Below are 27,979 nucleotides of genomic sequence, written 5' to 3' on the forward strand. Positions count from 1 at the left end.
GGAAATTTAACCCAGGTTTACAGTTTTAGTTTCTTTACAGTAAACTGTAAATTTTTTATTTTTATTTTTTTTTTTTACAAATGGTACAATTTTTTTTACAACGCTTCCTGGCCTAAAGATGCATTTCATTCCAAATCTGACCACACCCCGATTTTCATTTTTAGTTCCTTTATAAGTTGCATAAATTTGTGGGACACCATTAAAACACCTTGCTCTAATACTCTGGAATCATCTCCAGCTCTGAGCCCCAGAACCACCAAGCTGCCAAAATGTCCTCGAGGGACATCGTTCTCACAGTGCAGAGGTGTTTGCTCATAGTTTCGACTTCTGACACTTGTGCAATTATAATCATGTCTCAGCTTGAACGCCACTGTATCTCCAAGACATCCGAATTGATAGGACATGCGCAGGTCAACAACCATCTGTATCCTTTGTCTAAAAGACAACAATGGAGTTCCATAACATTAAGAAGTGGTTACCAAATAAAATACATCTTGCAGCATGAGAACTTGCTTGGGGTGTCAAGATTTCCTACAATTCTCTCAAAAACAAGATATAAGTAACAGCAATAGTTTTTGATTGAAGTAGGACAATGAAATCATTTAATTCTGCCGTGACAATGAGACACAGCCACCACTGAATCCATACGGTGTTGCTTATATACTGTCAGGTTCGGCTTTACAACCCAATCGGACAAACTGTGATTTTTTTTAACAGGCAGAGAGCATCATCAGGACTAACCTGCCGTGCTTCCAGGACCTGTAAATGTCAGGAGAATAGTACAGAACCCCTCACACACATATCTAGTCTGTTCAAACTTTGGTGCTGATCAAAATTAGGACTGGCAGACATTAAAAATAACTTTTTTTCACTGGAAGATTGTGAACACCCTCCAATAACCCCAATCTATAATGGACTTTCAGTGCACTGCCAATCACAAACCAATGTGTACCATTTTCTATGCCATCTAGTGTTCTGTTCTTGTTCAGTCCAGCATGATGGCTTTAATGTGCACTTTCAGTTTGCTCTAAACCCCGGAAACAAATTGCATGCTCAGGCATACCTGACTAATAAAGCCAATTCTGGTGATCACAACCATCATCATCATCATCATCTCTTTTTTAACTTAAAGATAAACCATGGTAGATAAAAAGCAAGCGTCCACAGCTATGAGAAGATAATGTGTTTATTAAATGAAGACAAACAAGGACATGAATCTCAATTTTTCCAAAAATAAAAATAAATAAAAATCATCTGCTTCCTCGAAAGACCATCGTGCTTTTTCTTTCAGAACCATCCTACGCTAACACTGGGGTTTCACCCGGAGCTCATCAGCCAGGCCTATCAAGACATCAGGAGATTTAAGTTTTGGGAAGTTTTAATTTTTTGGCACATGGACTGGCAGAAGAGGAGCAGATAAAGTGTAGTTTGTCGTGAGATGAGACTTTCAGGGGTCTTAGTGTACGCACCTGAGGGAACACGCTCAAACGAGATTTTATATATACGTATATATAAAATCGCCGGTCATGAGCCTCCCTGTTGTTTTGTGCGGACATTTTCATATAAATACAATCATACAACTTAAAAAGAACAGTCAGGAAACGTGTCCGGTTTGTTGTGCAACGTCACAGAAGGAAACCACATTCAGACGAGCTGTGTGTGTGTGTGTGTGCTGAGCGTTAAAGCAGAAATAAAAACCAAAGAAGGAGGAAATAAAATACTACTTGAAGCCTTTCAAAATGGGGGAATATATGTGTGTGTGTATATATACGTTTGGATGTCAGTAGCTTGACGCAAACACAAAAGCAGCAAAAGAGCACTTTATACAGGAACATGGAGGTCATAGAGATACACAGAGCCGATACTGGATTATCCTGTCTGATCGCATGAACACTTAGTTCTCCTTTAAAATCGATGTGGGCGCACATGACGCACACAAGCTTTCCTTCCTGACTTCCACACGCTTACCGCTTTTGCCAAGTCTTGTATAAAAGCTGAAGGGAAAAAAATAATAAAAGCCACAAGGGGGCGTGAACCACCGCCACAAATATATATATTTTTTAATCTGAAATCAGTCATAAGCTGTGCGTTCGTTCCCCATAACCGTTACACCAGGGTCAGATGTATCATATACTCTTGTGCCCTTGTTACACTTCAAAACAAATTTAAGCTAAGCAAGAAATTCAGAATGGAAATAACAGGGTGTGTGTGTGTGTGTGTGTATGTGTGTGTAAGAAAGAAGCGCTCAGTGCATTTAGGAACTACCTTTTTGCTGCTAATGTATGTTTGGGTGACACAGTGACAGCAGGTGTGTATGATGTATGAGATCGAGAAAGCAGTGTTTGTTGCTATAATGACCAAATGCCTTTTTTTTTCTGGTTTTTTTTTTGGAGAAGGCGACATAACCCAAGCGTTTTGTCTGATTGCGTGATTAGACACGATCTTTGAAGGCATCCATGTTGAAGCTAGTGTCCAGAAAGCGCTTCAGCTCCAGGAGATGGGAGTTCTTGCTGCCGGTGGCTGGAGCAGCGGCAGGGTCACGGCCGGCATACCTACACACACACACACACACACAATTATAGTATCCTTAATTGTAATTACATGTACAATACACCATTGTTATTCACTATATAGTGACCAAAGTTTTCTGAACGTCCCATTCCACATTTAGCCCCCTATTATAAGACCCTCCACTCTTCTGGGAAGATGTTCCAGTATTTAGTATTTGTATAGTATTTGTTTTTTTGTTCAAAAGCAGACTAAAACCTGAGCGGGAATTCGTCAGGCCTGGTTTTATTTGTCGTTGGCGGTAAGAACAGTGTGTTCCGTCACGAAGGCAGGCTGCTTATCAGATGACGCGCGATAAACACACTGGCCGCACTTCAGACCTTGTTCAAGTACTTTACCTTGGTGTGTTTGGTTAATCATTTGTAGCCACCGATAACTGAAGGCTCATAACGCGTCTTGAGCATGGAATATGCTGTACCGTTGCTATAGGAACCATATATCTTTGTGGAGAAACGTCTACGAGGACCATAAAATCATTTTATAGAATGTCGATGGCATCATTTGAGATGTGTGTAACTTCTACTGTTTTTTTTCGATTACATATAACTTGGTCTGGTGTAACGAGGGAGGTGTGTGTGTGTGTGTGTGTGTGTGTGTGTGTGTGTGTGTGTGTGTGTTTACCAGACAGGCTTAGCGCGGCTGATAGTGGTGCGCATGCGAGGCTTAACGTAGTCGTAGTATCCCTGGTTCTTATGCTCCTCCTGACACCACACCAGGTCGGCGTTGTGGTATTTCTCCGTCTCGGCCTTGACCAGGTCGAAGGGGAACGGAGAGAGCTGTAGGATGGAAAAGGGGTCAAAGGTCACCTCCTTCTGTAGTTTTATTGTTATATTATTAATATGCTGTAAACTGCATATCGTGATAGACCTAAATATTCGATGGGAGTCCGGACATCTCACTCCATGCACTGTATTTTATTATCAATTATTTTGTTATAGTGTGTGTGTGTGTGTGTGTGTGTGTGTGTGTGTGTGTGTGTAGTACCTGCTCAATACGTGCGATGGCCACACTGTCCTCCAGGTCACGGTTCTTGCGCTCACGTGTGAGCTCGTAGTAAACTTTCCCTGTGCAGAAGATCAGACGCTTCACTGCAGCAGGGTTCTGGGCTGCAGGACCTTCATCTGGGATCACACGCTGGAAATGTGTGCCTACACACACACACACACACACACACACACACACACACACACACACACACACACACACACACACACACACACACACACACTCTTTAATAAAGTATCACTGTACCTAGTCGTGTTGTCAAGTCAATATCGGATTATCTATATAAAAAGACAATAAGACGGACAGACAAAACACACTAACAGTTGACAGACAAGCTGCCAGACAAAAACAAATAGAAGACAGAAAAAGTGAATGGACCTACAAAAGAAAAAATCAGACACACAGACAGAAAGAAAGATACATAGATAGATATCACAGACAGAAAAAGATAGATAGACCTACAGAAGGAAAAGCCAGACTTACATAAATAGATAAAAGACAGACAGAGAGAAAAATGATAGAAGGACCCACAGAAAGATAATCAGACAAATAGGTGGACAAAGAAATTAATAAAGGACTCAGACAGACAAAAAAAAAAAAAGATAGACCTATGAAACAAAAATCAGAACGACAGATGGACAGACACATGATTAAAAAAATAGGACAGGATACATCCCCACAATAAATAAAAAAAAAAAAAAGGGATCACTTGACTGACCAGGCAGCATCAGGTCAAAGCTTGACTTGGCCTCTGGGTGGCGCAGTAGAGATTTGGGAGTGAAAATGATGAGCTGTGGGAAAGATATAGAGATGCAGGTTAATCGATCTTTCTCTGCTGTGTGTGTGTGTGTGTGTGTGTGTGTATGCTGCAGTGTCAGTATAAACTCACAGGCTTCCTGAAGGGTTGCAGGATTTGCCTCCTCATCACGTGGAAGTAGTTGGCAGGAGTGGAGCAGTTCACCACGATCCAGTTACAGTCATACAGCTGACGCACCGCGAAGTCATCAGTGATTTTCTATGGATCAGAACCATCGTTTATTGACGAAACAACCAAAAAAATTAAAAGGATACTCCTGATAATGACACTTATTAAAACAAACATCTGTCTTACTGGGAAAACATCTGGATCGTCGTTGCACATTTGCAGGAAACGCTCGGGGCGAGCTGATGAGTGCTCAGGACCCTATAAAAGTACAAAATAAATAAATAAACTTTAAAAAAGCAAGAAAGGCATCACTAATACATTTTGATTTACACACTTCACACATCTGTTTAAATATTGCATTATAAGGAGAATGAAAACGTTTTGATGATTAAAGATGAAAGGTTTTGCATTACGGAAGGAGTGCCGTGCCGATATACGCAGAAACAATTTTTTTTTGTCTTCTTGGTTAAAATGACAAGCTGTAGGCTTTATTTTGTTTTTTTACAGCAGCTGAAATGCATTTAAAAACAGGCACAAATTTCCTTCACAGATGTTCCACGTTAAAGCGAATCATAAAAGCGCAAAAATAAATATAGAAATAAAAACCAAACAGGTGTAACAGGCGAGGATGAGGCTGGAAATTAGTTTTCTCCGTAATCACATCCAAAAATAACATGCTATAATATAACTAGGATACAATAACAATATATTAAGCACAAACAAGCCCATGCAGGTGGATTGTGGGAGATGTTGCCTCACCATGCCCTCCATGCCGTGCGGCAGCAGCAGGACTATTCCGTTCTGACGGACCCACTTTGCCTGTCCGGGGCAGATAAACTGGTCGATAATGCACTGGGCAGTGTTGTGGAAATCTCCAAACTGGGCTTCCCACAAAACCAGAGCGTTCGGACTGGCCATGGCAAATCCCAACTCGAAACCTGAAAGCAGGAAAAAGAAAGTGGGATAGAAATAAAGACAGGGTAAATGGCATGATGGGAATACTACAGTAAAATATCAATCCACACGAGTATGGTGATATGTTTGGTTATCGATTCTAGAGCTGTAACGATTCCTCAAGTAATTAGAATAATAATAATAAAAAAAAAAAAAAAAAAAAAAAAGCAGCATTGAGGCAAATAATTTTGCTACTTTTTGTCTATTTAACTACACACTGAGCACCGTTTCCCCACGGACTATTATTACTGATGCACCACTCGCTAAACTCTCGACCGCTGTGGTGGCGTCTCATTTAAAAGCGTCGCCTACGGACAAAATAGGGCTTAAAAACGTGCGTGCGGCACTTTATTTATTTATTTATTTATTTAAGTAATTCGAAATGGATTTTTATATTTTTTTAATTTATGATTTTTTTAATTTGCATATTCATTTGCATTTTGATGTAATATGGCAATTGGGGTTTTATTTATGTGTGGTTTGTTTTTAGGCTGAAAAATGTTGAAATGGCTTTAAGGAGCTCGGGAACAACATGTGCTGTTCGTGGTTGCACTTGTGTACTTTGTGAGCGAACGCTGCCAAACACCTATAACCAGACGAAGCTTCATTTGTGGCTTAAAGTACAGTGCAATATACACAAAGCTAAAAATACAGCAAGTGCAGTGCTGCCTAATTGCATTCTCGACCATTATAGCAGAAATAATCGTCTTTCTTACACTCTATTTTCTTGCCTCTCTATGATTGTAGCTTTTAGATGTAAAACACTAGTTAGCGCTAAGATCGTGCTTCTACTACTAACCTAATGCTAATACTAATAATATAATACAATCATCATCAATCCCACTTCATATCAGGCCACTGAGGAGTGATGCGGGTACTGGCACAGGTTTTATGGTAGGGGTATGTTTTAAGGGGTTCGGTTTAGCAGTGCATTGTAGATGTAATTAATGCAAATTCCACTGTGTTCTGGTTTGCATATTTTGGTGTGTTCTGAATGACAGATTTCCAAAATTGATATCGTATTCCTGAAATGTATCAACTTGCTTACAGTATCACATTGTATCGTATTGCAACCCCTGTATCGTGATACATATCGTATTGCCAGATCCTTACCGATACACAGCCTGAAAATCTGAAACCTGTATGTGTGTGTGTGTGTGTGTGTGTGTATGTATATATGTGTGGGGTGAGTGCACACACCCAGCACTCCATACTCAGACAGTGAGCTGTTGCACACAGTGTAGGGAGCCTGGTTTGGGGCCACGTGGTTCATAGGGATACACGTCCTCTTATCCACGTTCTGATCGTGAAGGACGTGGTGACGATGACTGCAGAGGAGAAACAAGAAAAAAAATAAAACTAATAAATAAATAACTGTCTGGGAAAAACCTCCAACATCAGCAAAATATTCAGCAGCACCTGAAGGTTCCTCTCTCCACGTCCTGGCCACTGAGACGCACGTGGATGCCTTCTTTAAGAAGAGAACCAAAGGCCATGTACTCTCCCAGAGCCCAGTCCACAATCCGGTTCCGGATCATCTCACCACGACCCTTTAGGATCCGACTCAGACCTGAAGCGCACACACACGATTAATTATCCACCGCTACAACGCTTTTGTATTTGTGTGTGTGTTTACGTGTGTGTACATACCCCCGTGAATGGTGAAGTCTTCCACAGGGACCGATGATGCCACTTGTCCGATGTGTGTAAGCTCCTCCTCACTCAACCCTGTAGAAGGACAGGTCATGCTTTTGGGCTGACCATCCAGTGTGAAAAAACCTAGATGTGTGCACACACACACACACACACACACACACAAAAGCGTTAATAGGAGCTTTCTTACATAATATCAAGAAAGGACAAATTTGGAAACACAGCAACCCATACCTGCACCACCAAAAAATACACACACGCACGCACGCACATATGCACCAAACACATGCATAAAACAAGCCAAACGCTCACAAAGAGAAACACAATTGCATAGACACACATAAAAACACGTGTGCACACACAGACGGACTCACACACAGACGGACTCACACACAGACGGACTCACACACAGACGGACTCACACAGACACACACACACAGACACACACACAGAGACACACACACACACACACACAGAGACACACACACACAGAGACACACACACAGAGACACACACACACAGAGACACACACACACAGAGACACACACACAGAGACACACACACACAGAGACACACACACAGAGACACACACACAGAGACACACACACAGAGACACACACACAGAGACACACACACACACACACACACACACACACACACACACACACACCAGGCCAAGGGGAATCCAGCCAGTGCTTGATGTGGAGGATTTTCTCATCCTTAGAGCGAGCGTGAGCCTCCTCACAGATCTTGTCATATTTGGCGATTTCCTCCTGCAAACACAAAAACACACACCTTAATGTTTATTATGTTTAACTCTAACCAACAACTACAGCCACTTTAATCTGCAACTTTGGACCAGATCCAGTAAAAAGTGTGTATGTGTCCTGACCTCATACTCTTGGAGTGTGACGACTCCCTCGGCAATGAGTTTCTCTGCGTATTTTTGTAGCACCGGCTTCTGTTTCTTGATTTGCTTGTACATCAGAGGCTGCGTGAACATGGGCTCATCCATCTCGTTATGGCCATTACGCCGATAACACACCTAACATGGACAGAGAACACACACACACACACACACACACACACACACACACACACACACAGGTGTCCAGAACGTTACGTTTCACATATTATAATATTGTTAATAATGGATTGAACACGTAACCGTGGAAACGCTCACCAGGTCGACCACAACGTCTTTGTGAAAGGTGGCTCTCCAATCAGCGGCAACGTTGCACACGTACATGACTGCCTCGGGGTCGTCCGCATTCACGTGGAAGATGGGGGCGTTCACCACGCGCGCCACATCGGTGGGGTACGGAGACGATCGAGCCATTCGGGGATCAGTGGTGAAACCAATCTGAGAAACCAAGAGAGATTTTTGGGTGAGACGGGTTAAAGACGTGTGAATGATGACAATCACGTGTTGTTTAATTCAATTACAGAAGATTTGAACTGCTTGAACCTGAATGTTTGCGTGTGTGTGCATACGTACCTGGTTGTTGACTACCACGTGCACCGTGCCGTGTGTGGTGTAAGACGGCAAGTCGCTCAGATGAAAGGTTTCGTAGACGATGCCCTGGCCGGCGAACGCGGCATCGCCATGGAGCAGAATGGACATAACCTAAACATGCGTGCACGCACACACACAAAACAGTACTGAAACACTTGTCTGCTTCCTGGTCTATTCTTTACCTCAGAAATACAAAGTTGACGCAAGGAAACGGGAAATTTTGTAACTAGGATTTTGGGGCGTTGTTGGAACTGTTTGTTCCAATTGTTTGAAACCAGCACAACATCGTTTAGAACCTCTTGCCATTAGTTAGAATTAGAGGTCGACTGATTCATCGATTTTGCTAAATAATCAGCAGTGGCAGTTGTTTCCTTGAATTAATGGCTATTGGCAAAAATCCAAACTGATAGTTTTTCCGGGTTGCTGCAACAGCTGAGAAGGTCCGCCGTCATTATAACTCTATAGACAGCCTCGATATTTTCTAAATGTGCAGAACACCATCTGGGGACTTCTTTATTTAGTCTGAACCAAAATCTTCTAAATGGAGGTCGACTAATTCATCCGTTTTGACGATTAATTGTCACCGATAGTTGACTGCTGGAACTGTCAGCAAAAAGATAGTTTTTCCAGGTTGAGGTTGAGAGCGGCCTCTAGAGGCGAGTCACTTATGCCTGCTGTTTAATGAAGTGTCTTATTTTTTATTAAATTTAGCACATTTTCTTACACTTTTCATGACTCGGTACAGTTTTTTTTTGTAATAAATTTCAGTACTATTTTACATTGGTATTATTATTTTAATCCATTGTCCATTATAAAGGCGGCTGATTAATCCATTATCGGGCTCTAAACGAGCTCAAACTGTTTCCAAACAATAACCCAAGCCCCAGGGTCACCAACTGCTAGTTCCAAAATTTCACGTTTTCCTGCGCCACCCTGAAATAAAAAAACGTGAGCATGCTGTGGAAAGTATACACAGTAACTGTGTATATTGTGTGTGTTTGTGTGTGTTGCTGACCCGGTTGCCATCTGTGTCTCCGCAGTAAAACTGCTCGGCCTTGGTTTTGCCCTGCACCACTGGGTTCACAGCCTCCAGGTGAGACGGGTTGGCCACTAGGGACAGTGTGATGTTCCGTTCAGTGACACGGTTTATCCTCCTGTGGTACATGCCCAAGTGGTACTTCACATCTCCAGAACCCTGTAACACACACAAGGTTACAGCTTGGGACTCACACTGGAGACTCCTTCCATGAACATGAAGATTACATCCATTTCCTTCTGATGATCAGTCTTAGATTACGCATCCGTTGAAGCGAGTTCTTAACGTAGAAAACATAATGTATTAAAACGGATTAATTGCTATAATTGTTTTGTCGTGAACTACAAACCGAGCTGCCATTAAATACATTAATCCGACCAATTAGAATCCAGACCGGATTTGCCGATAGTTTGTAAATTCATTCCGTTCAGTAAATTTTATTTATTACATTTACTGAAAAATCAACCAGTCTCCTCACCTCATCAGCAGCTTCCAGCTTGGAGTCAAATTGGCAGAAGATCTGCTCCAGCTCCTTCCTGATCACATTGGCCAGCACGTTCAGTCGTCCCCTACGCGATCGCACACACGGCACAAATTACAACCCATAAAAATTTGCTAAAAAAATAAATAAATACCCAGCAACCCGACCACCAGGATCAACATCACATTGATCTCCAGCAGCAAGGCGTCATGGCTCACACCTGTGCGGCATTCCCATTATGACGTTCTCCACGCCGGACTCGCTGGATCTGTCGATGATGGTTTTCAGGGCGGGGATGAGGCTCTCGCAGCCCTCCAGGCCAAAACGCTTCTCTGAGGACCACTTCCTCTGGAGAAACTCTTCAAACCTGGTGTGCGACAAGGTTCACCATAACTGATGAATGTTAACGAGTGAGGACGTGCGCATACCGGGGCATCGTTTTCAAGGAGTTATTATAGTTTCATTTCGGTTAGTTTTGATGGTGCATTAGGTGTAGAACTGAGCTGTTTCGACATTTTAAACAAACTGAGATAGCAAACAATACAGCTCGTTTTAATTCCATGCACATTTCAAAGGTTTTACGTTGTGTATAAAGATCAAATTGTACCTACCATTAATCGTTTTAGTGACACTTTTCATGAACAATAAAGTGTGTGTGTGTGTATACCTGGTAGAGCGGACCATGCGAGCCAGCAGCCTGCGTTTCTCCTCCAGGCTGAACTGCAGGACTCCAGGAGTCTCAAACTTCTCCCGGATCCACTGACACTGCTCCAGGTCGTTAATGAACATGAACTCCACTCCTATGTGCTGGCAATATGCCATCTAACACATACACACACACACACACTTGGGTGAGACATCAGTAATACCAAAACCATATTTATACCTCGCAAATTGTATGATCAAATCTGATTGGTGGAAAGACGATCGATTAAAGTTGATTTGCCTTTCTATCACTTGCGACATCTCATTTAATGGGACTAATTTATGGCAGACACACACTATTTGAATAATAATTTAAAAAGACTAATAAAACCTTTTGTGCTTCTTAGGAATAATAATTCTGTATGGAGACTAACATAAGAAAGAAGTCTCCAGTTTCTGAGATGAAAAAACAAAAAGCTATGGTGATAAAAACGACGGCACCTGACATAAAAGTAAAACTAAATGGATAAAAGTAAGTAAATAAATAGACAATCACAGTGTGTGGTGTTTGTTAATAAATAATATTCTAATCGACAATTCACTGAGGTACAGAAAATCCTAAAAAAACTAAAGACTTATGGGCCCCCTGAGCAAGGCCCTCTTGACCCCGTAGCCGAGTTGTATGAATGAGAAAATGTAAATTGCTCTGGCTAAAACAGTCTGCCAAATGCCTTAAATGTAAATTGATGAGCTTCTTGTGATGAGTGTGTGTGTGAGACCTCCAGGCGGCGGATGATCTCGCGCAGAGGTAGAGCACTCTCCGTGCCCCCGATGAAGGTAGTGGTGGGCAGGCGGAACACTTTATCCAGATCGGACTCCTCCAATCCGTAGAATCCTGCAAGCCGGAGTGAGAGACAGGGAGAGGAGAGGGGGATAAAAAAAAAAAAAAAAGGAGACGAGTGCAAGAGAGGGGATGAGAGTGGTTTAGAATATGGCGTGATGGGAGAATGGAGAGGTAGTGAATGCATGGGCACATGGGAATAAGCGTGAGCAAACACATTCCACACAAGTCACGAGAACGATCATAAAGCAAAGCCGTGACAATGATGACATGCAGGATAGATAGGTGGAGAGATGGAGAGATAGATAGATGGAGAGAATAGGATGGGGTCAAGCAGGGGGAATAATGAAGTTATAAACATAGGAATAAGAGAAAGAAAGAAAAAAAGAAAAAGGTCATCATTCTCAGCTCTTGTCGATTGGGTTATTAGCACTAGCATGGCATTCGAGGTTGCACACGGGGAGGTTTTACGTGAGGCTAAAATGATGTGACGTGTAAAACGTTGCATTTGGGTCACAGACATGTTTATTTACTCAAAACTACAGTCATGAAAACATTCATTAAAAAAATTTATACAAAAGAAATGATTTCTAGAATCTGTAGATCATGTGAAGAAATTTCAGATATTTCCCTGCAGTACACTCGCAGCACACGGATAAAGATGGGAACACACACACACACACACACACACACACACACACGGACAAACTGTACAATGCTGATGTGTACAAACGGAAACGGGACTGGTGGATATTATGGGATGTCGAGCAGGAGGCAGAAAACACCAGGTCATGCACCTGAGAGTGAATCAGTGTGAGAGAGAGACAGAGTCAGTTAGACTGAGGATACACAGAACACCTTCCACTGTAAGTGTGTGTGTGTGTGTGTGTGTGTGTGTGTGTGTGTGTGTGTGTGTGTGTGAGTGAGTGTGTGAGAGTAAGAGAGAGAATTAGTCACAACTTGGACATGAGAGAGGGGCAGAGAGCAAGAGAAGGAAAAAAACATGTACAGATAAACAGAGAGAGAGCGCAAGATAAAGAGAGAGAGACAGAGAGAATCACAGGGTAAAAGACAGAACCAGAGGAATAGTGAGAGAGAGTGAGAGAGAGAGAGAGAGAGAGAGAGAGAGAGAGAGAGAGAGAGAAAGAAAGAGAGAGAGACACTAAAATAAAAGAAGAGAAAACAGTTGCCATCAGAAAAGAAAGAGAATCACTGGGAGAAAGACACAAACCGAGGAAGAGAGAGAGCAAATGAGAGCGCAACAGATAGAGACCATCAGGAAGAAAGAGAGAGAAAGAAAGAGAAAGCACAAGAGATAGAATATACCTTGAGAGAGAGAGAGAGTGTGTGTGTGTGTGTGTGTGTGTGTGTACGCATGTGACTCCACCTAGAAAGGAGTGATGTTTATTTCAGGGCCAGGACTCGGTGGAAGTCGCTCAGATGGAAAAGTGAACCTGAACCTCCCTGTTTCCAGAATGTGAAAAATCAAACTCGAACCTCACACACACCTGATCCACACCAGACACAGACGAGTTCATCACCACCTTCACAACTGAAGGTTCACCTTAACAACGCAGCGGCTCTGCCCAGAAAATAAGCATGAAGCCATCACCCAGCAAACATGAGCAGCAAACACAACCTGTGTGTGTGTGAGCGTGTGTGCGTGCACGTTTTCTCTCTCGACACGCTTTAATGCACAGCGCTACACAAAATCAGACAATCGTCCACCTCTGGAGCATACAGACCTCTGGAAAAGAGCATTTGAATTTACCCCTTTCAGAGCTCTGGGATAAGTGAGAACAGTAGTCACACTCTGGAAGACAAAGTAGAAAGAAAGGAGGAGGTACATTGAGGGTATAAAAAAAAACAAAAAAAAACATATATAAATTATTATATTTATTAGTCGACGTATAAAAAAAAAAAAAACCCCGAATAAATAATTTTTTATATATAATATATACATAAATGTATAAAAAAATATATTTAAAAAATATATAAAAAATTTATAATAAAAATAAAAAGATATATATATAAATAAATAAAATTCACAAATTAAGGCATGACGATGCCCCTGTGCACAACATCTTCATGAAGATCTGCTTCATATGAGTTGGAGTGGAAGGTCTCCTGCTATAGAGGTTCAACCCTACTAAACATGAAAGAATGTGAACGCTGACTGCACCCCAGATCTCCTTAAAATCACCCACATTACTACCTGACTTTACTACACCCTCGTGGCTAGGGCTGCAAAATTCCAGGAATTTTAAATACTGGAAACTTTCTATGGGAATTAATGGGAATAAACTGGGAATTTACTAAATTGCAGGTGAGCCTTTTTTAAAAAGTGCAGGATTTTGGTTTAAAGAACCATATTTAATGCAATTTCAGTTTATTTACTACCTGCACATTTATAGATCACATGCACACAGCACATTTACTGCAGGGTTACTGAGGCCACGCCCCCTACAGGCACTGTGCATTCCTCAATCACATACACATCATTACTTTAATCTTGCACATCAAAAGAAGTAGAATATTCACGTAAAATTACATAAATATTATATACCTTTGTTTGAAACTTTTGTGCAACAAAATTATACTAACAATTAAGTCAAAAATGTCTGCGTTAGTTTGCATGTCAAGTTTCCAATACTGCCAAAATTCCCCAGATAAAGTTCCCATGGAACGTTTCCAGAAATATACCTGAAAGTTTACAGGAATTTACCTAAAAGTTTCCAGCAATTTTACCTAAAAGTTTCCGGAAAGTTTCCACCCCTTTGAAACCCTACCAGCCGAGCGGAGTTTATGAGAACAGTAAATGTGGACTCAAAGTGGAATGTTCAAAAGATCACATTCTAATCTTAAGGTCAGGTGTCCACATACTTTTGTCTGCATGGCGTATTTGTGTATCTAGAATTAAATGACGCACAATTCTGCATCGGCGATGCAAGCAGGCGGACGGAGGAGCCACTGTGTAGAGTTACGTCTCCTTCTATTAATGGATCAAGTCGTTGTGTTTACGCAAACAATATAAGAACGGATTGTCTTTATTTATGGTAACGTTTCCAGATGATTCCACTTGACTGGATCGAGAAAAAAAAAAAAAAGAGAGCTGCTTTGGATTTATGTGGCTTGCTGCCTAAACCGACTCCCTCACAAACCAAAAATGAAAAAAAGCAACAGAATTAAAATATAAAACAGACAGAAAATAAAGGAAAAAAAAAAGGGGGTTGACTAGACGACTAGACACACATGGAGCTAGCTCGTCCTTGAGGCCTACCTCCAACAGTTAGAACACTTATCCGATCCTTGAATTGTGTAAGGTCTGGAGCAGGAGTGACAGGAAAGAAACATCCGGAAGACGTTAATGAACACATTGATGAGACACCACAGTAGATTACTGTATTTTCCAGACGAACATGAAAGTTGAGACAAAACCTCCGTTCCTACATAAGAGGGGAATCAGAAATGCTCTGGAAATGTGGTTTCCTCCTGTTAGTGCTACAGTCATTACGTTTAGAGATGTTAAAGTCTGGAAAATACGGTAGGCTAAATATCACAAGCGGTCTGGTAATAAATGCAGTAATAAACACACACACACACACACGCCCTAAATACTGCTAAAATGCATTAAAAGCCCAATTTCAGCAACCTTTCCACAATCAAGCTTTTATCCAATTCGGATCAACAATTACGTCCGCACGACACCGCGGCTACTTCTACAGATCGTAAGCAAAGCTCATTAAAAAAAAAAACAAATAAAAAAAAAGACAAAGACCTTTATAAACACGAGCTCTGACAAAACACAACCCGAGGAATCAAATCCCGCTGCAGCACAAAACGCAAAGCTCGGAAACAAATTCCGTGACATTCCGTCTGCTCGGGTCTGACCAAATCGGAGACATGCGGCGGCGTCGCATGCTGTCAGTGTGTTCACGCAGGAAACAACAATTTTGGGAATACCTAAAAACACGGCTTTAAGGGTCATTGTTTAGGCTGAATTTGTTTGACAAACAAACAAACAAAAACAAAAAAAAAACTTCTCCCTTCCAATGCATTTGACGGTCAGTTGAACGCTTGTCGGGGTCGTTAAAGCTGCAGTGTGTGATGTTTGAACAATTTTTCTGATTTGTAGCTCAGGAGATTTTGGAATCCGACTGCCCGGATGCTGCGTCGTCAAGAACCTCGTTATTTCTGAATCCAACTGATGATGGTTTAAAGGTGAAACGATGTAAACAGAGCTCTGGTTTGTTTCTTCATTTCAGGCCCCAGTCTCCAAATTCAAGACACCAAAACGGAAAAACAAAAGCATCTTACAATTCTGCTAACTAATGTGCCTCCAAGCACAACATGCTAGCTAACGCTGATAAAAACTAGCGACTGGCGTGCAATTGAGAGTCAAAGTGTTTTTGCATGTCGCTCTGGATGAAGGCGTCTGCTAAATGCAGTAAATGTAAAAAAAAATTAATTGGCTAAGATGCCGCTGCCGGGCCCTTGAGCAAGGCCCTTAACCCTCACCTGCTCAGGTCTATACATAAGAGATGCACATCTAGGGATACATTAAAAGATATATATGAAGCAGCTACCGATACGATACGATTCACTCCCTCCTTTTGTGTCTCCAGGAGGACACAGCTCTACCTCTGCCATGTTAATCTGTACTCTGACTCTCGAGAGAACGCGCTCGGGAAACGGTTTAATGACAAGAAATCGATCTACATATCAAATATCGTTTTTTTTCAAAATAATAAAAAGTGTAGAGCGTCTACTAATAATGATATATTAATTAATCAGTTTTTACCGATGCAAAGACGTTAAAAACGAGGCAAACGCACTTTTTATTGCGAATAGCTGAATCTTACCATCTCTAGGATACATGAGATAACTGGAAGTCCCCCTGGATTAAAGTTGTCTCCCAAATGCTAAAATTGTTTCTTCATGTTGCCCATCCATTTTAAAATTCTGATAATCCAAGCAATTAAAATGCTATTCAACAGGGATTTGAAGTGTCCCTCAAAACACACTCAAATGCAAAGTGCAATGAAAAGCAAGTTCCTGCCAACAAGCCCTTTATGCAAACACTCGCTCTGCCAAAGCAGCATCACGGAACACTTGCAGCTTGCAGTCTCCGATATGAGATGATGGAGAAGCTGAGAAGTAGGACGCCTTCACATGCTGTACCTCTCACACGGTTCTCAGATCAATCGACGTCTGAATTTAGAGCGTCTCAGAAGTCTGTCTGAAAGTGTACGAGGGCCGTGTGCTCCTCAGCTGATCACCAGGATAAATAAAGTATTGGATACAAAGATACGAAAGAGCACCGTACCAAAGGTGCGCCCCGTGATTGGTGAGCGTTCTGTAGATGCATTTGGAGAAAACATCGTCTCGCGCTCCGAAAATACGCACGCGGTTACTTTTACTTATGTCGGAATACTGACGTGTACGTTATGCTAACTAATTTTTACACAAACTGTCCTCCAGGTTCGGGTTTTAATTCCAGGTTTGGTTTTCACATCTGGAGAAAAACACACAGTCTCACGCTCCAAAAACAGGTGCTATGCTATTTCTGTGTTGGAATACCGACACATACGTTTGCTGACTAACGTTTTCATGAGCCGTTCTCCAGGTTTAGCTTGAATTCCTTGTCCTTCGACTTGCAACCCGACTGGTTGAGATGTAAACAGCTTTCTCAAGATCTGTTTGAACTAGAAAGCAGCTTCTTGTAGTGGAATGGAATGCACAATAAGAGCAACATATGCAAAACTGGGATGAAACAGTTGCCTCCTAAGCAAATACTTGAGTCAACAGCAGCCCACACTAGACCGAACGTCTTCACTCGACACGTCTCCTCAGTCAAGGTCCTTCATACACTACAAGGAATGGAGGACATGTTTTGTATTTTGATGCAGCTTTGAGGAAAAGGAAAAGTCTAACCAGGTACTAAGCTGAAAAAAAGAAATAAAATAAAATAAATAAAGTGCAGTGCGCAAGTCAGAAGAAAAGCCCAAGCTTGGCAGATCCTCCAAAGCAAAACAGCTTTGCTTCATCTCTCATCTTGCCTACACCGAGCGAAGGTGTAACGCTCCGGGGGCGGGACGGTGGATTTGTTTATAGAAAAAGAGAGCTGGAATTAAATCTTTCCATCGCTGCCAGTCGCCCTGGAACGGAGGTTTACATCCTCGCTCGGTGATCGCTAACGAGACGGTACAACACGCTTCATAACTCCTCACCGAGTTTATCCGAAGACGTAATAATGTCGGTGGGGACGCACGAGTCCAGATCGGCGTCCATAATCCCCAGAGGGTCCAGCTGAGCGACATGGTGACCCCGGATCTACAGCAGACGATGCAGCCGCAGGATGATGGAGGAGGAGAAAAGAAAAATGGGGGCACGAATAGCCGGAGGAGATGAAGATGCGATTGGCGAAAGTGGCGAAACGAATGACAAAGGAAGGACGGAGAGAAAAGAGAAAGAGAAGGAAGAAAGGTTGGGAGGGGATGGGGGAGGGTAAAAGGGTAAAGGGTGGAAAGCGACAAACAACACAAAACAGGCCATTAATGAAGTTCTGCAGGAGCTGTAAGAGGGACAAAAAACATTTCTCACCAACACGCTGGTACCCAGTAGCTACTGGGACTTCGTCAAAATTTACACAACTGATGCCAAGTGGGTCGAGGTTGGCATTATGATGCCCCATGACCTGGAAACAAGGCAACAGCAGTCACAAGAGACCAAGAAACTCAGTGTGTAGAGGCGGAGCCAATCCCCCCAAAAAAAACTTTAAATAATTATACAGAGAAAAATTTTATACACCAGGGCTGTCAAAAAAGAGACAGTAAAATACTGTACAGAAATCGTTATAATTTAAGATTAAATGAAACAAATATATTTTAGGAGTCGTCAATGTTCTGCTTGTGCACAGCAGATTTATTTATTGTCTAAATAACTGCCAACAAAAGTGAGTACGCCCTCAGTGAACATGTTAAAAGTGTGAAAATTTTGTGTGAGCACCATTGATATGTAGCGCTGCCTTAATCCTCCTGGACCCCTTGGAACGAACAAACAAACAAACGAAAAAAAGAAAAAAGCCCTGGTGTACAACCAAAAATCAGGAAATTTAGATCAGACTTACCTCGTGTTAGTTTAATCTGGACGAAACTCGGGACATGGACACGTATAAAAATAAGTTTAGAAAATAGCAGCGATATTGGAATCAAACAAATAAGACCAACTCCAACATAAACAGCTTCCTGCACATGCTGTTTTTCCCCTTCTCTAGTTTATTCTTAAGCAAAAATATTTGCGACTAAAGGTTTAATTACATTGATCACGTGCTCTATATATAAAAATACAAATACTATATAAGCTAGTGGTCATGTGACTCGCATTCTGCATCCTCATTGGTCGAGATATTAACGCCTTTGTTCAGGATGCCATAAATACTTTTTGAGTGTGTGTAAACCATATACTAACAGCGGAGGAGAATGCGGTTGAGTAGTTCCCCATGCAGTCACCATAAACAGGTTCCTCGTTCTTCTGCATTCCTTCGTTCTTTATCCTTTATATTACAAAGTGTCCACGTTTTGAGAATCTCTCAGGACTCTGCTTCAATATATACGGCAAAGTCGGGACACGTGAACACTGACCTTTGCTTCTACTTTTACTACAATTAGTGGGCAAAATTGTTCGCAGACAGAATTTCAGAGATTTGCATTTCCCCAATTGTGCTTTTTGTAGGACTGGAGCACTGGATGTACCTGATAAGCTCTGATGAGTGACTGCACAGCGAGATGATCCTCCACCAGCTTCTCCACGTTGGGCTGAGCACCAACCAAAGACTGAACCTGCGTCAGCTCGGACAGGCTCATGCCCAGTGGAGGAGGACTCTGGTAGGCGGTGCCCGGGGGAGCACCGGCGTTAGCGTTCCTGAAGAAAATGTCCCAAGACTGCCAAGAGACAGAAAGAGAGGATTTATAGGTCATTTAGCGAATATTTCAGATGTTTAAAGACTTCACTTTAGACGTTCTAAACAACATAACATATTTGAGACTCGAACATCAGCTGATTTGATGAATGAAGCATTAAAAAAGGAGGAAGAGAGTCATTTTACAGAAACCTCGGAGCAACAGCGATGTGTGTTTTATTATATAATATTTGCCTTATGGAAAACCGGTCCCTTGAAACAGGATAGACACAAGACATGTGAAGGGAAATGAGCTATTTAAAGAAATCAGGTAATATAACAATGTAAATTAGCAAATTTGAGAATTGCATTTCAATAGAAAACAGTGAGGGGAAAAATTCAGCATGCAAACAAGATTCAATCTGTAACAGTCGAAATAATAATTATAATAAAAAGAGTCACGGTTCTTTATTTATTTATTTATTTTAGGAGGACGTGTTTCAGACGATATATAATTTGGAACTGAATCTTGGGTGTGAAACTAATAAAGCAGCTTGAACCATTGTTTCAAGAGTATGAATATTGTTTAGTGAATTCCCAGAAGCAGAACGAAAACCAGTTTCTATATGACTGGAAAAAGCGCTTCATGAAATCTGCTGCCAAAAAAAAAAAAAAAAAAAAAAAAAAAAAACCCACACTGATGGCAAAAGAAAGCAGCACTGGAGAAAAGAAATATTCCTACGACCCAAAAAAAAGAAAGAAAGAAAAAAAAAAGCTATCACTGGATATATATCCATCAATTTCTATTTATCCATCCATAGATATTATCTATCTAAAAATATATATATATAATTTACTATAGAGAGAGAGAGAGAGAGAGAGAGAGAGAGAAATAGATTGGAGAGAGAAATAGATGAGAGAGAGAGAGAGAGAGAGAGAGAGAGAGAAAGAAAGAAATAGATGAGAGAGAGAGAGAAAGAAATAGATATGAGAGAGAATCGATTTTTTTTTTTACGTGCGGAACATAGTTAAAATCTAAGTTTCCTCAGGAACCTTTTAATTGACGGACCGCAAGTTTTTTTTTAATCTCTTGATTTTTTTTTTAATAATTTTTTTACTTGAAAACATACACAACAATACCAGGGGTATAAAAAGAAACTAGAGTTAGCGCAGTGTCACTGTGTTTCTCACTCTGTACCATTTTGCGCATGCATTAAAACTCAATAGCGCGAGCCGCTAACCAGGAAGCGGCTAACGCTAGCGCTATAGATTCAAGATCTTTTTGTTTGTCGCAAACAGTGATATGGATACAGGGTACGACTCGCAGTGAAACAAAGTTTAAAAAAGGAAACAAAAAATTATCTTACATTGAAATTGAATGTTAAATCTTTAGTGTTTTCTGTCCAGCTTCAAGAATTTCAAAAAGGTGAAAATCCTGACAGTTCCACATCGAGAGAGCGAATGAATGAAGGATGGAATAAAGACATTTGTTAAAGTCTGCTGAAATCAGTAGATCTTATATTTAGAAAATTAAATATTAAATGTAAAACACACACACACACACACACACACACACACACACACACACACACACACACACACACAACCACCAAATGGGGTCTATTTAATTTAAATATTTCCATTTATTTAATTGTATTTACATCAATTTAATTTGTTATTTATATATATATATATATATATATATATAAATGTTATATTTAATTTACCCAAGCAGGCATTTTACTCAAAATTGTTTAAAAAATGTCAACTGTTGATGTTTGCAAATGTTAATAACAAACTGCGTTAATTAAAAAAATAAAAAAGAATTGTTTTTTTTTTTTTTTTTTTTTTTTTTTTTTAAAGAAAAGCAATTGTATGTTTTGCATTTCTTTCTCCATAACTGTACTGAAATGGATTTTTGTTCATAATTTTTCAAAAAACAATTATAATAAAAAAATTAAACCTCATACATCATATAAATGTATGTATTCTGAATTTAGAAGTGATTTTAGAACGGCAGAAAAACGAGCCCCTATCAAGCCCTAAACCCCACGTGTGTACTGGAGAATCCCTGCAGATAAAAGGACATGACGGTGATTCGACTCCCACAAGGTGACCTTTTCACTACGTTCTACACAAAGCGACGACCTTCAAGAAACTAGATAACTCCCGTTACGCAAAACCCGTTCGAATAATACCGACGACGTGTTAAAAACATGTGTAAATGATCTTAACAATTGCAGGAAGTAAACTCATGGCCATTAAGGGATTGTGTTCACGAAAAGCAGAGGTTGACCCCCGTAGTAATAACGCAGTCTGGAGTCCACAGAGCACTGCTATATCTCGACCCTTATCACAACTGACAAAGTTATCGAAAGTCCATGTAGATTTAAACCTTATTATATATTAACCAGGACACCGTATTTTTATTTCAATAATAATAACAAACAAATTAACAAATCAGACAACGTATTACGTTACAGCCACCTTTTTTTTTTTTTTTTTTGCAGAACATATACTGTACACTAGACACTGCATAGTCATATATACACAACATGGTTAAAAGTTTGTGGACACTAGACCATGTAAATTTTTCTTTTTTCAGCATCGTCATGCTGGATCAGGATTTGGGTCTCCTAGTTCAAGTGAAGGGAAAATTTCATGCTGCTATACGCCCTACACTACTTCGTCTCTCCAAATTAGTTTGAGAAAACAAAAAGTTGGGTGTTCCAATACTTTTGGCTATATGTTGTTTATTTTTGCTACGCCCGAATAGACAAAGCGGATTTACTGTCTGGGTTTTCAGAGCAAACTAAAACTTCAATAACTTATTTATAACGCACTTTTAAATGGAATTTTTCTGTCTCTTGTAAAAACAAAACAAAACACTATAATACAGTACTACGTAATACATTTTTTAAAAATGCTTTTTTTTTGTGTTTTGGTCCTTTGAAGTTCAAAAACATAAGGCACCAAATAAGAAAAGAAAATCTACTACAAATGATAAAGCAAGTGTTTGTAATAATATAAATTCAATATAAATTATCGATTTGTTTATAATTTAATAATGGAATAAATAATTGACTACAAAAAAATTTAAATGCTATTTATAAAGGTATCATTTTATATGTGTTCTAAAATGTTTTCATTTTCTCTCCTGGTGATTCCCAGATCCTCCCATGCTAATAACTCGAAGGCTACAATATAAAATCAACAAAGCAGGATAAGAAAGGAAGGGAAGACAAAGGGCTGGAAATAAAAGACAGGAATGATGATTTGAAGAAGGAAAGAAAGGAAGGGAAGAAAAAAAGAATAGGAATATAAATAAAATATAAGGCAAAAGAGGAAAAAAAAGAGCAGAGAAGGGGAAGAAAAAGATGAGAATAAGGAAAGAAAGAAAAAATGCAAAGGAAGGAAAAAAAGGAAGACAGAAGAAAGAAAAAAAAAAAAAGAGGGAACGAAGCAGATTTTTTTTTTATCGCAAACGTTTCTTCATCGTCAAATAGATTTATATTAAAACATCTGGTAATTACAGGAAAATAAACAATGAGGAAGGTTCACAGGAAAAAACACGAACGATGCAGTTTCCATCGCGACGAAACAGAAAAACAGAATTAAACGCCGCTTCTCTTCTAACAGAGCGAACGACAGACCTGAAGGCCAAACCCAGACCTTCTCAGCCATGTTCCACTCAGAGTCTGCGCTAAATAATTATTTATTCATTATTTATAAGGAATCTGAGGAACCTGCGAAACCTGAAACTAAAGCTGCGGGTTTATTTCATTTCATATAGATGATATATATTTTTGCTCACATTTGCTCACTATTCCGAAGTAAAAGTGATTCCCATTTGTGAAAAACTGAGAAAATAAAAATCTCAATGGAAATTCTTGCTGCTTGCTCGGACATGCTGTAGATATGACGAAGGTTGAATTCAGAGCCTGTCGTCTCTCTGGGGCTTCGGAAACTCCCCATGATTTAAAAGACAAACAAGATTCCTAAGATATCAATTTCCATACGTCCTCATGCCTTCGACTGTGACTGAAAAGTTTAACATTGGCCTTCCGGATTCTCTGCATAGGAACCTGATTATTCAAATCTAGAACCCCTGTAAACTTGACATGAAGCCACACCTCCTACGTGTAAATATGCACATAATTTATATTCGTTTTAGAACTTTTTAGAATGAATAAGTCGTACGATGGAGATATGACCAAAACATCACAAGACCTGAAGAGATTTCTTTGACAGGATATTTCTGACACACATACACAAATCTTTCACCATTTGGCACATCATGAAATAAAAAAAAAGGAAAAAACACAACAAAGAACACCCAGAACTGTTTAGCAGCTAAAATCCTGTATCAGACACATATGGGAAAACATTCCGCTCCCAAAACTTCAGCAACTGATCTTCCTCAGCTTCCAGATGTATATGGACTAAAAGACGTGATTCTACACAGTGGGAATGGCCCAACTTTTCTGAGATCTAACGCAGCCACCAATTTCAAAATGACCTTATATATAATTTTTTTTTCCTCCTTAAATTAGAATACATTCTCATTTGAAACATCTGATGTTTGTTTTTGTATTAATTGTGTAATAAAAAATTTAAATGTGAGATTTAACAAACAAACAAACAAACAAACAAAAAAAAAATACGCTAAATTCGTGATTTTTTTTCCCTCAGCGATTTTGGAATTGGAGGTGTGTATTTATATCTACAGATCCCCAACACAATTATCCGGAGCGACCGATTTATACACCTAAATGGGTGAGAATTAAGGGCCTTGCTCAAGGGCCCCAACCATGGCAGCTTTGTGGTGCTGGAATTTGGCCTCATGACCTTCAGATCAGGAGTCCAACACCTGAGGCATTGAGCCACCACTTAAATCAAAGCTAGTAAGAGATATCATAACATCCCTAAACGAAATACCGTGGAGCAACGTGTGACAATATCTGTGTTTAATCGCCACGGAGATGCGGCGGAAATCCGTCCTCATCGTCTCGTCTGTCTCTTCCTCTTACCTTGTGCACGCTCTTGGGGTTCTCCAGCCAGGCGTAGTACATTTCCTCCACATAGTTCGAGCTCGTGCCGTTTAGAAACGGCTCGGCGGCCACCGGCGCGATGTAGCGCCTGATTGGCTGAAACGTCCTGAGTGTGGCCACGGGCCTCTGATGTGTGACAGTCTTAGCAGTCTGTGAGGCCGTGATCGGCCGAAGCCGCGCCGCACAAGTCCTTAAGCGGTGCATCGCAGTCCGATAAAAAAAAAAGTGCTTTCGCTCAAACACAACAGTGCTCGCTCCAGAAGAGAGAAGAACACCACCACCAAGTCACCTCCCCCGAGTCCCCAAACCAGAAGATGAGATGTTTCTGAAGACCCAGACACCGATTTCTTCTTCCAAGTCCACAGTGAGATTCGTCAGATTTTCTGTCCAGACCTGAAAGAAAAAAAAAATAAAAATCAATCAATAAAAAAAAAATCATAATAATGATAATTTTAAAGTAGGAGAAGCTTGTGAATTTCTTGAATCTTGAATTTCGGTACAATCTGAGAAAATACACAACTTCAAATCTAACTTATCAAAACTTATTCTCCAACACGTCTGACATGTTTCAGGGCCAGAAACAAGCCTGCATGAGGAGCTCTGTTGTTCTGCTGAGCCAAAAAGCTCTGTGAAGATCAGAATGCGTACTGCTGCTTTAACGCTTTTACGAGTTTCCCCCTTCGAAAGATGTTTTCCTCAGACAATCCGTTTTCATTTACTTTAAGGTTTTTTTTTTCGCCATCTATTTATATTATATAAAAGGTTATAAGTCATGGTAACACAAAACCTCAAAATAGAAAACCCGCAGTCCTGGAGGACATCAAAAGGTTACAGCTGTTACAAAAAGTGCTGACACTGGAGACTCCTTCCAAAAATGTCACGTAAACGGCTCCTTAAAGGGAATGGCAACTTTACAAGTGGACTGATCACGATTCCACCCCTGAACAATCAGACGTGAGTATTTATTAAAGACGTGAGAGGAGTTTCAAACAGCAAGGTTTCCCACGAATCACAAAACCATGCAGGATTTAATATGGAAAACGAACTGTATCCTAGTGACTGCATTGTGTGTATATACACACACACACACACACACACACACACACACACAGAGTACATTACCCTTTTATTTGCTTAACATCATCTCAACAGTAAACCATATCATTAGAGCTGCTAGTGGATTATTATACATCTTTATGACGTTAATATGGTGTTGGAAAAAACGCTTCACGTGTTCTTCCTCTTTACTGCTCCACTTCCGCTGAAGAAATGCTGCACGGCTGAAAATTCCCACCAGCACCCTGCTTTTCTAACTACATTTTCCCGGGTGTATTTATTAACAGACTACGTCTGAAGGTCACGCTGGGTAAAGAGACGTCTCCAAAAACAGCCCCAGACGTAAACTGTGTAGGAAAACGTTAGCAGTGTTACTATACGTCGTTCTGCAAGGAGTCTCCAGTGCAGGTGCTTCGTGAGAGTCACATGTATAAATCTTTAATTAGGTTTTTCCTCTGTGTGTGTGAGAGAGAGAGAGAGAGAGAGAGAGAGAGAGAGAGAGAGAATGGAAAATGGAAAAGAAAAATAATCTGGACATAGGAGAGAGGAAAAATTAGACAGATAAAAACACCAAAACACACAAAAAAACCCAAAGAGACAGGACAGAGGCGAGAGTGAGAAAACAGAACACAAAAGAAAGGAGAAAAGGAAAAAAAAAAAAGTAGCAAAACACGAGAAAAAAAAAAAAAAAATGAAAGAAGGACCGGAGAGAGCGGTGAGAGCGTGGGATGGGGAAAGAAAGAGAGAGGAGAGACGAAATAAAACGAACGATAAAATTGAAAAGAAGAGACAGGATGAAAAAAAAATAATAGAGAGGGAGAAAGATAAAGACAAATTCACAAAAGAAAGAGAAAGATAATTGGGAAAAATACAAATAGGACATGAGAGAGAGGACAAAAAGGAGAGATAAAAAGACACAAGAACAACAGAAAGGTGAGAGCGAGGGATGGGGAAAAGAGAGAAATCAGATGAGAAGACAGACAGCAAAAAAAAGAAAGAGGGAGAGACTTCAAGATAAAAAGACAGAGGGAGAAAAGGAGAGAGAGAGATGGAGGGGAAAAGAAAAAGAATCAAAACAGACGTCTGATGGATTTCATATCTGATAACATTTTTGACACACACAGATCCTGAAATCAGTTGTATTCGGTTTCCCAGGGGTCCGAGTCTTTTTAAAGCGTCTGTGATTTCTTTAATCGGTTCTGGTCCACAGGATCTTATTTGTAGGGTTTTCTCATGTTTTGTTGAAAGTTTCTGATGGATTGTTTTGTACGTGTTGAATTGGACCCAACAGACAGGAAATGACTTTTCTTGTGTGACAATCACATTAAACTTGGTACAAAGTCACTCAGGAATCATTGTGCAAGCTTTTAAAAAGGGAAATTGTGCAAAAGTTAAATGTATAATACACCCTAATATCTTATCTGTTCCTCAAAGGCGCACAGGTTCATGTTCTGACCTTGTATTATTAACACCAGTCTAACGGTTAGCGCAACACACCCATATCAAGCAGCTCATTGGTCAGAGCAATATAAACCCGCCCATTACGCAACTCGTCGAGCACTCCGATTGGCCGCAATTTCTGTCAATCAATTTGTCCTTACACTAAACATGGCACGGTGAAAATGCTAGTGACTTCGCTAAGCCTGGGGCAACTCCCGTTCGCAATGACCCGATTCACGGTTTAATTTAAGTTTATATAATGTGAACTAAACGCACAATGTTGTGAAAATCGTCACCCAGTGAGCATTTAAGAATTAAACTGAAATAAACGACACCCGAGGACATGTGGCACCAAAGCTAACAGGCGCTGTGATATGATATCATGGTCGCATCCTAATTAGCACTATGCGCCCTATCTAAGTGCACTTCAGCACGCGGAAAATGTTACAGGAAGTGCACTCGAATGGGACTCGGCGTTGGGTTTTTTTTGTTTTTGGAACCGAACCGGTGTAATAGAGCCGTGCAGCTAAATTCGGGTGGAGATTCTTCAACAAAAAAAAACACGTTCCAAACAATTTGAAGCGTAAAAAATAAAAAACATTTATTTTCTTTAATGCACATTACATTACAGTTGAAGCGCTGTAACCTACTCGCCATGTAGTTGATTATAATTATTATTTATTTTATATAATTATTACTCACTTGTATCCGGTGCAGTCAGATTTATTCCCACCCGCGGGTTTTAACTGCAATAAGAGGGTAATAACGGAGTAAAATCCCCCCACTCGTGTGTCCTGGTGCCCTTTAGGTCGCTCCGGCTAGGAAAAGAAACATACAGCCGCCTCCCCGAGAACCGGAAGTGCAAAATTTCGAGCACGGTGAAGCCACGTGCCGTATGACGTCACAAT

The 27,979-nt window shown here is 40.5% G+C and overlaps 1 protein-coding gene across 2 annotated transcripts; it reads right to left on the reverse strand.

The window, feature by feature from the left end:
• Positions 1 to 1,168: 1,168 nt before the first annotated feature.
• Positions 1,169 to 27,943, reverse strand: ogdha (oxoglutarate dehydrogenase a). 2 transcript variants are annotated; one of them, XM_046871056.1, is made up of 23 exons: positions 27,774 to 27,943; positions 24,555 to 24,968; positions 19,379 to 19,567; positions 17,855 to 17,957; positions 11,563 to 11,678; positions 10,806 to 10,960; positions 10,359 to 10,505; positions 10,136 to 10,226; positions 9,637 to 9,816; positions 8,604 to 8,732; positions 8,289 to 8,468; positions 7,998 to 8,150; positions 7,776 to 7,878; positions 7,103 to 7,231; positions 6,872 to 7,022; positions 6,653 to 6,780; positions 5,258 to 5,436; positions 4,685 to 4,756; positions 4,463 to 4,588; positions 4,292 to 4,364; positions 3,553 to 3,716; positions 3,190 to 3,344; positions 1,169 to 2,552 (listed from the first exon to the last, which is right to left on the reverse strand). In XM_046871056.1, the coding sequence occupies exons 2-23, from the start codon at positions 24,777 to 24,779 to the stop codon at positions 2,432 to 2,434; spliced, it is 3,069 nt and encodes a 1,022-aa protein (XP_046727012.1). In that variant the 5' UTR covers positions 24,780 to 24,968; positions 27,774 to 27,943; the 3' UTR covers positions 1,169 to 2,431. The 2 variants fall into 2 exon arrangements, with proteins under 2 accessions (XP_046727012.1, XP_046727013.1); XM_046871057.1 differs by lacking the exon at positions 17,855 to 17,957 and adding an exon at positions 18,228 to 18,321.
• Between the last annotated feature and the right edge of the window lie 36 nt (positions 27,944 to 27,979).

The sequence above is a fragment of the Silurus meridionalis genome, chromosome 17 (assembly GCF_014805685.1).
Source record: "Silurus meridionalis isolate SWU-2019-XX chromosome 17, ASM1480568v1, whole genome shotgun sequence".
In the NCBI taxonomy this organism is placed as follows: domain Eukaryota; kingdom Metazoa; phylum Chordata; class Actinopteri; order Siluriformes; family Siluridae; genus Silurus; species Silurus meridionalis.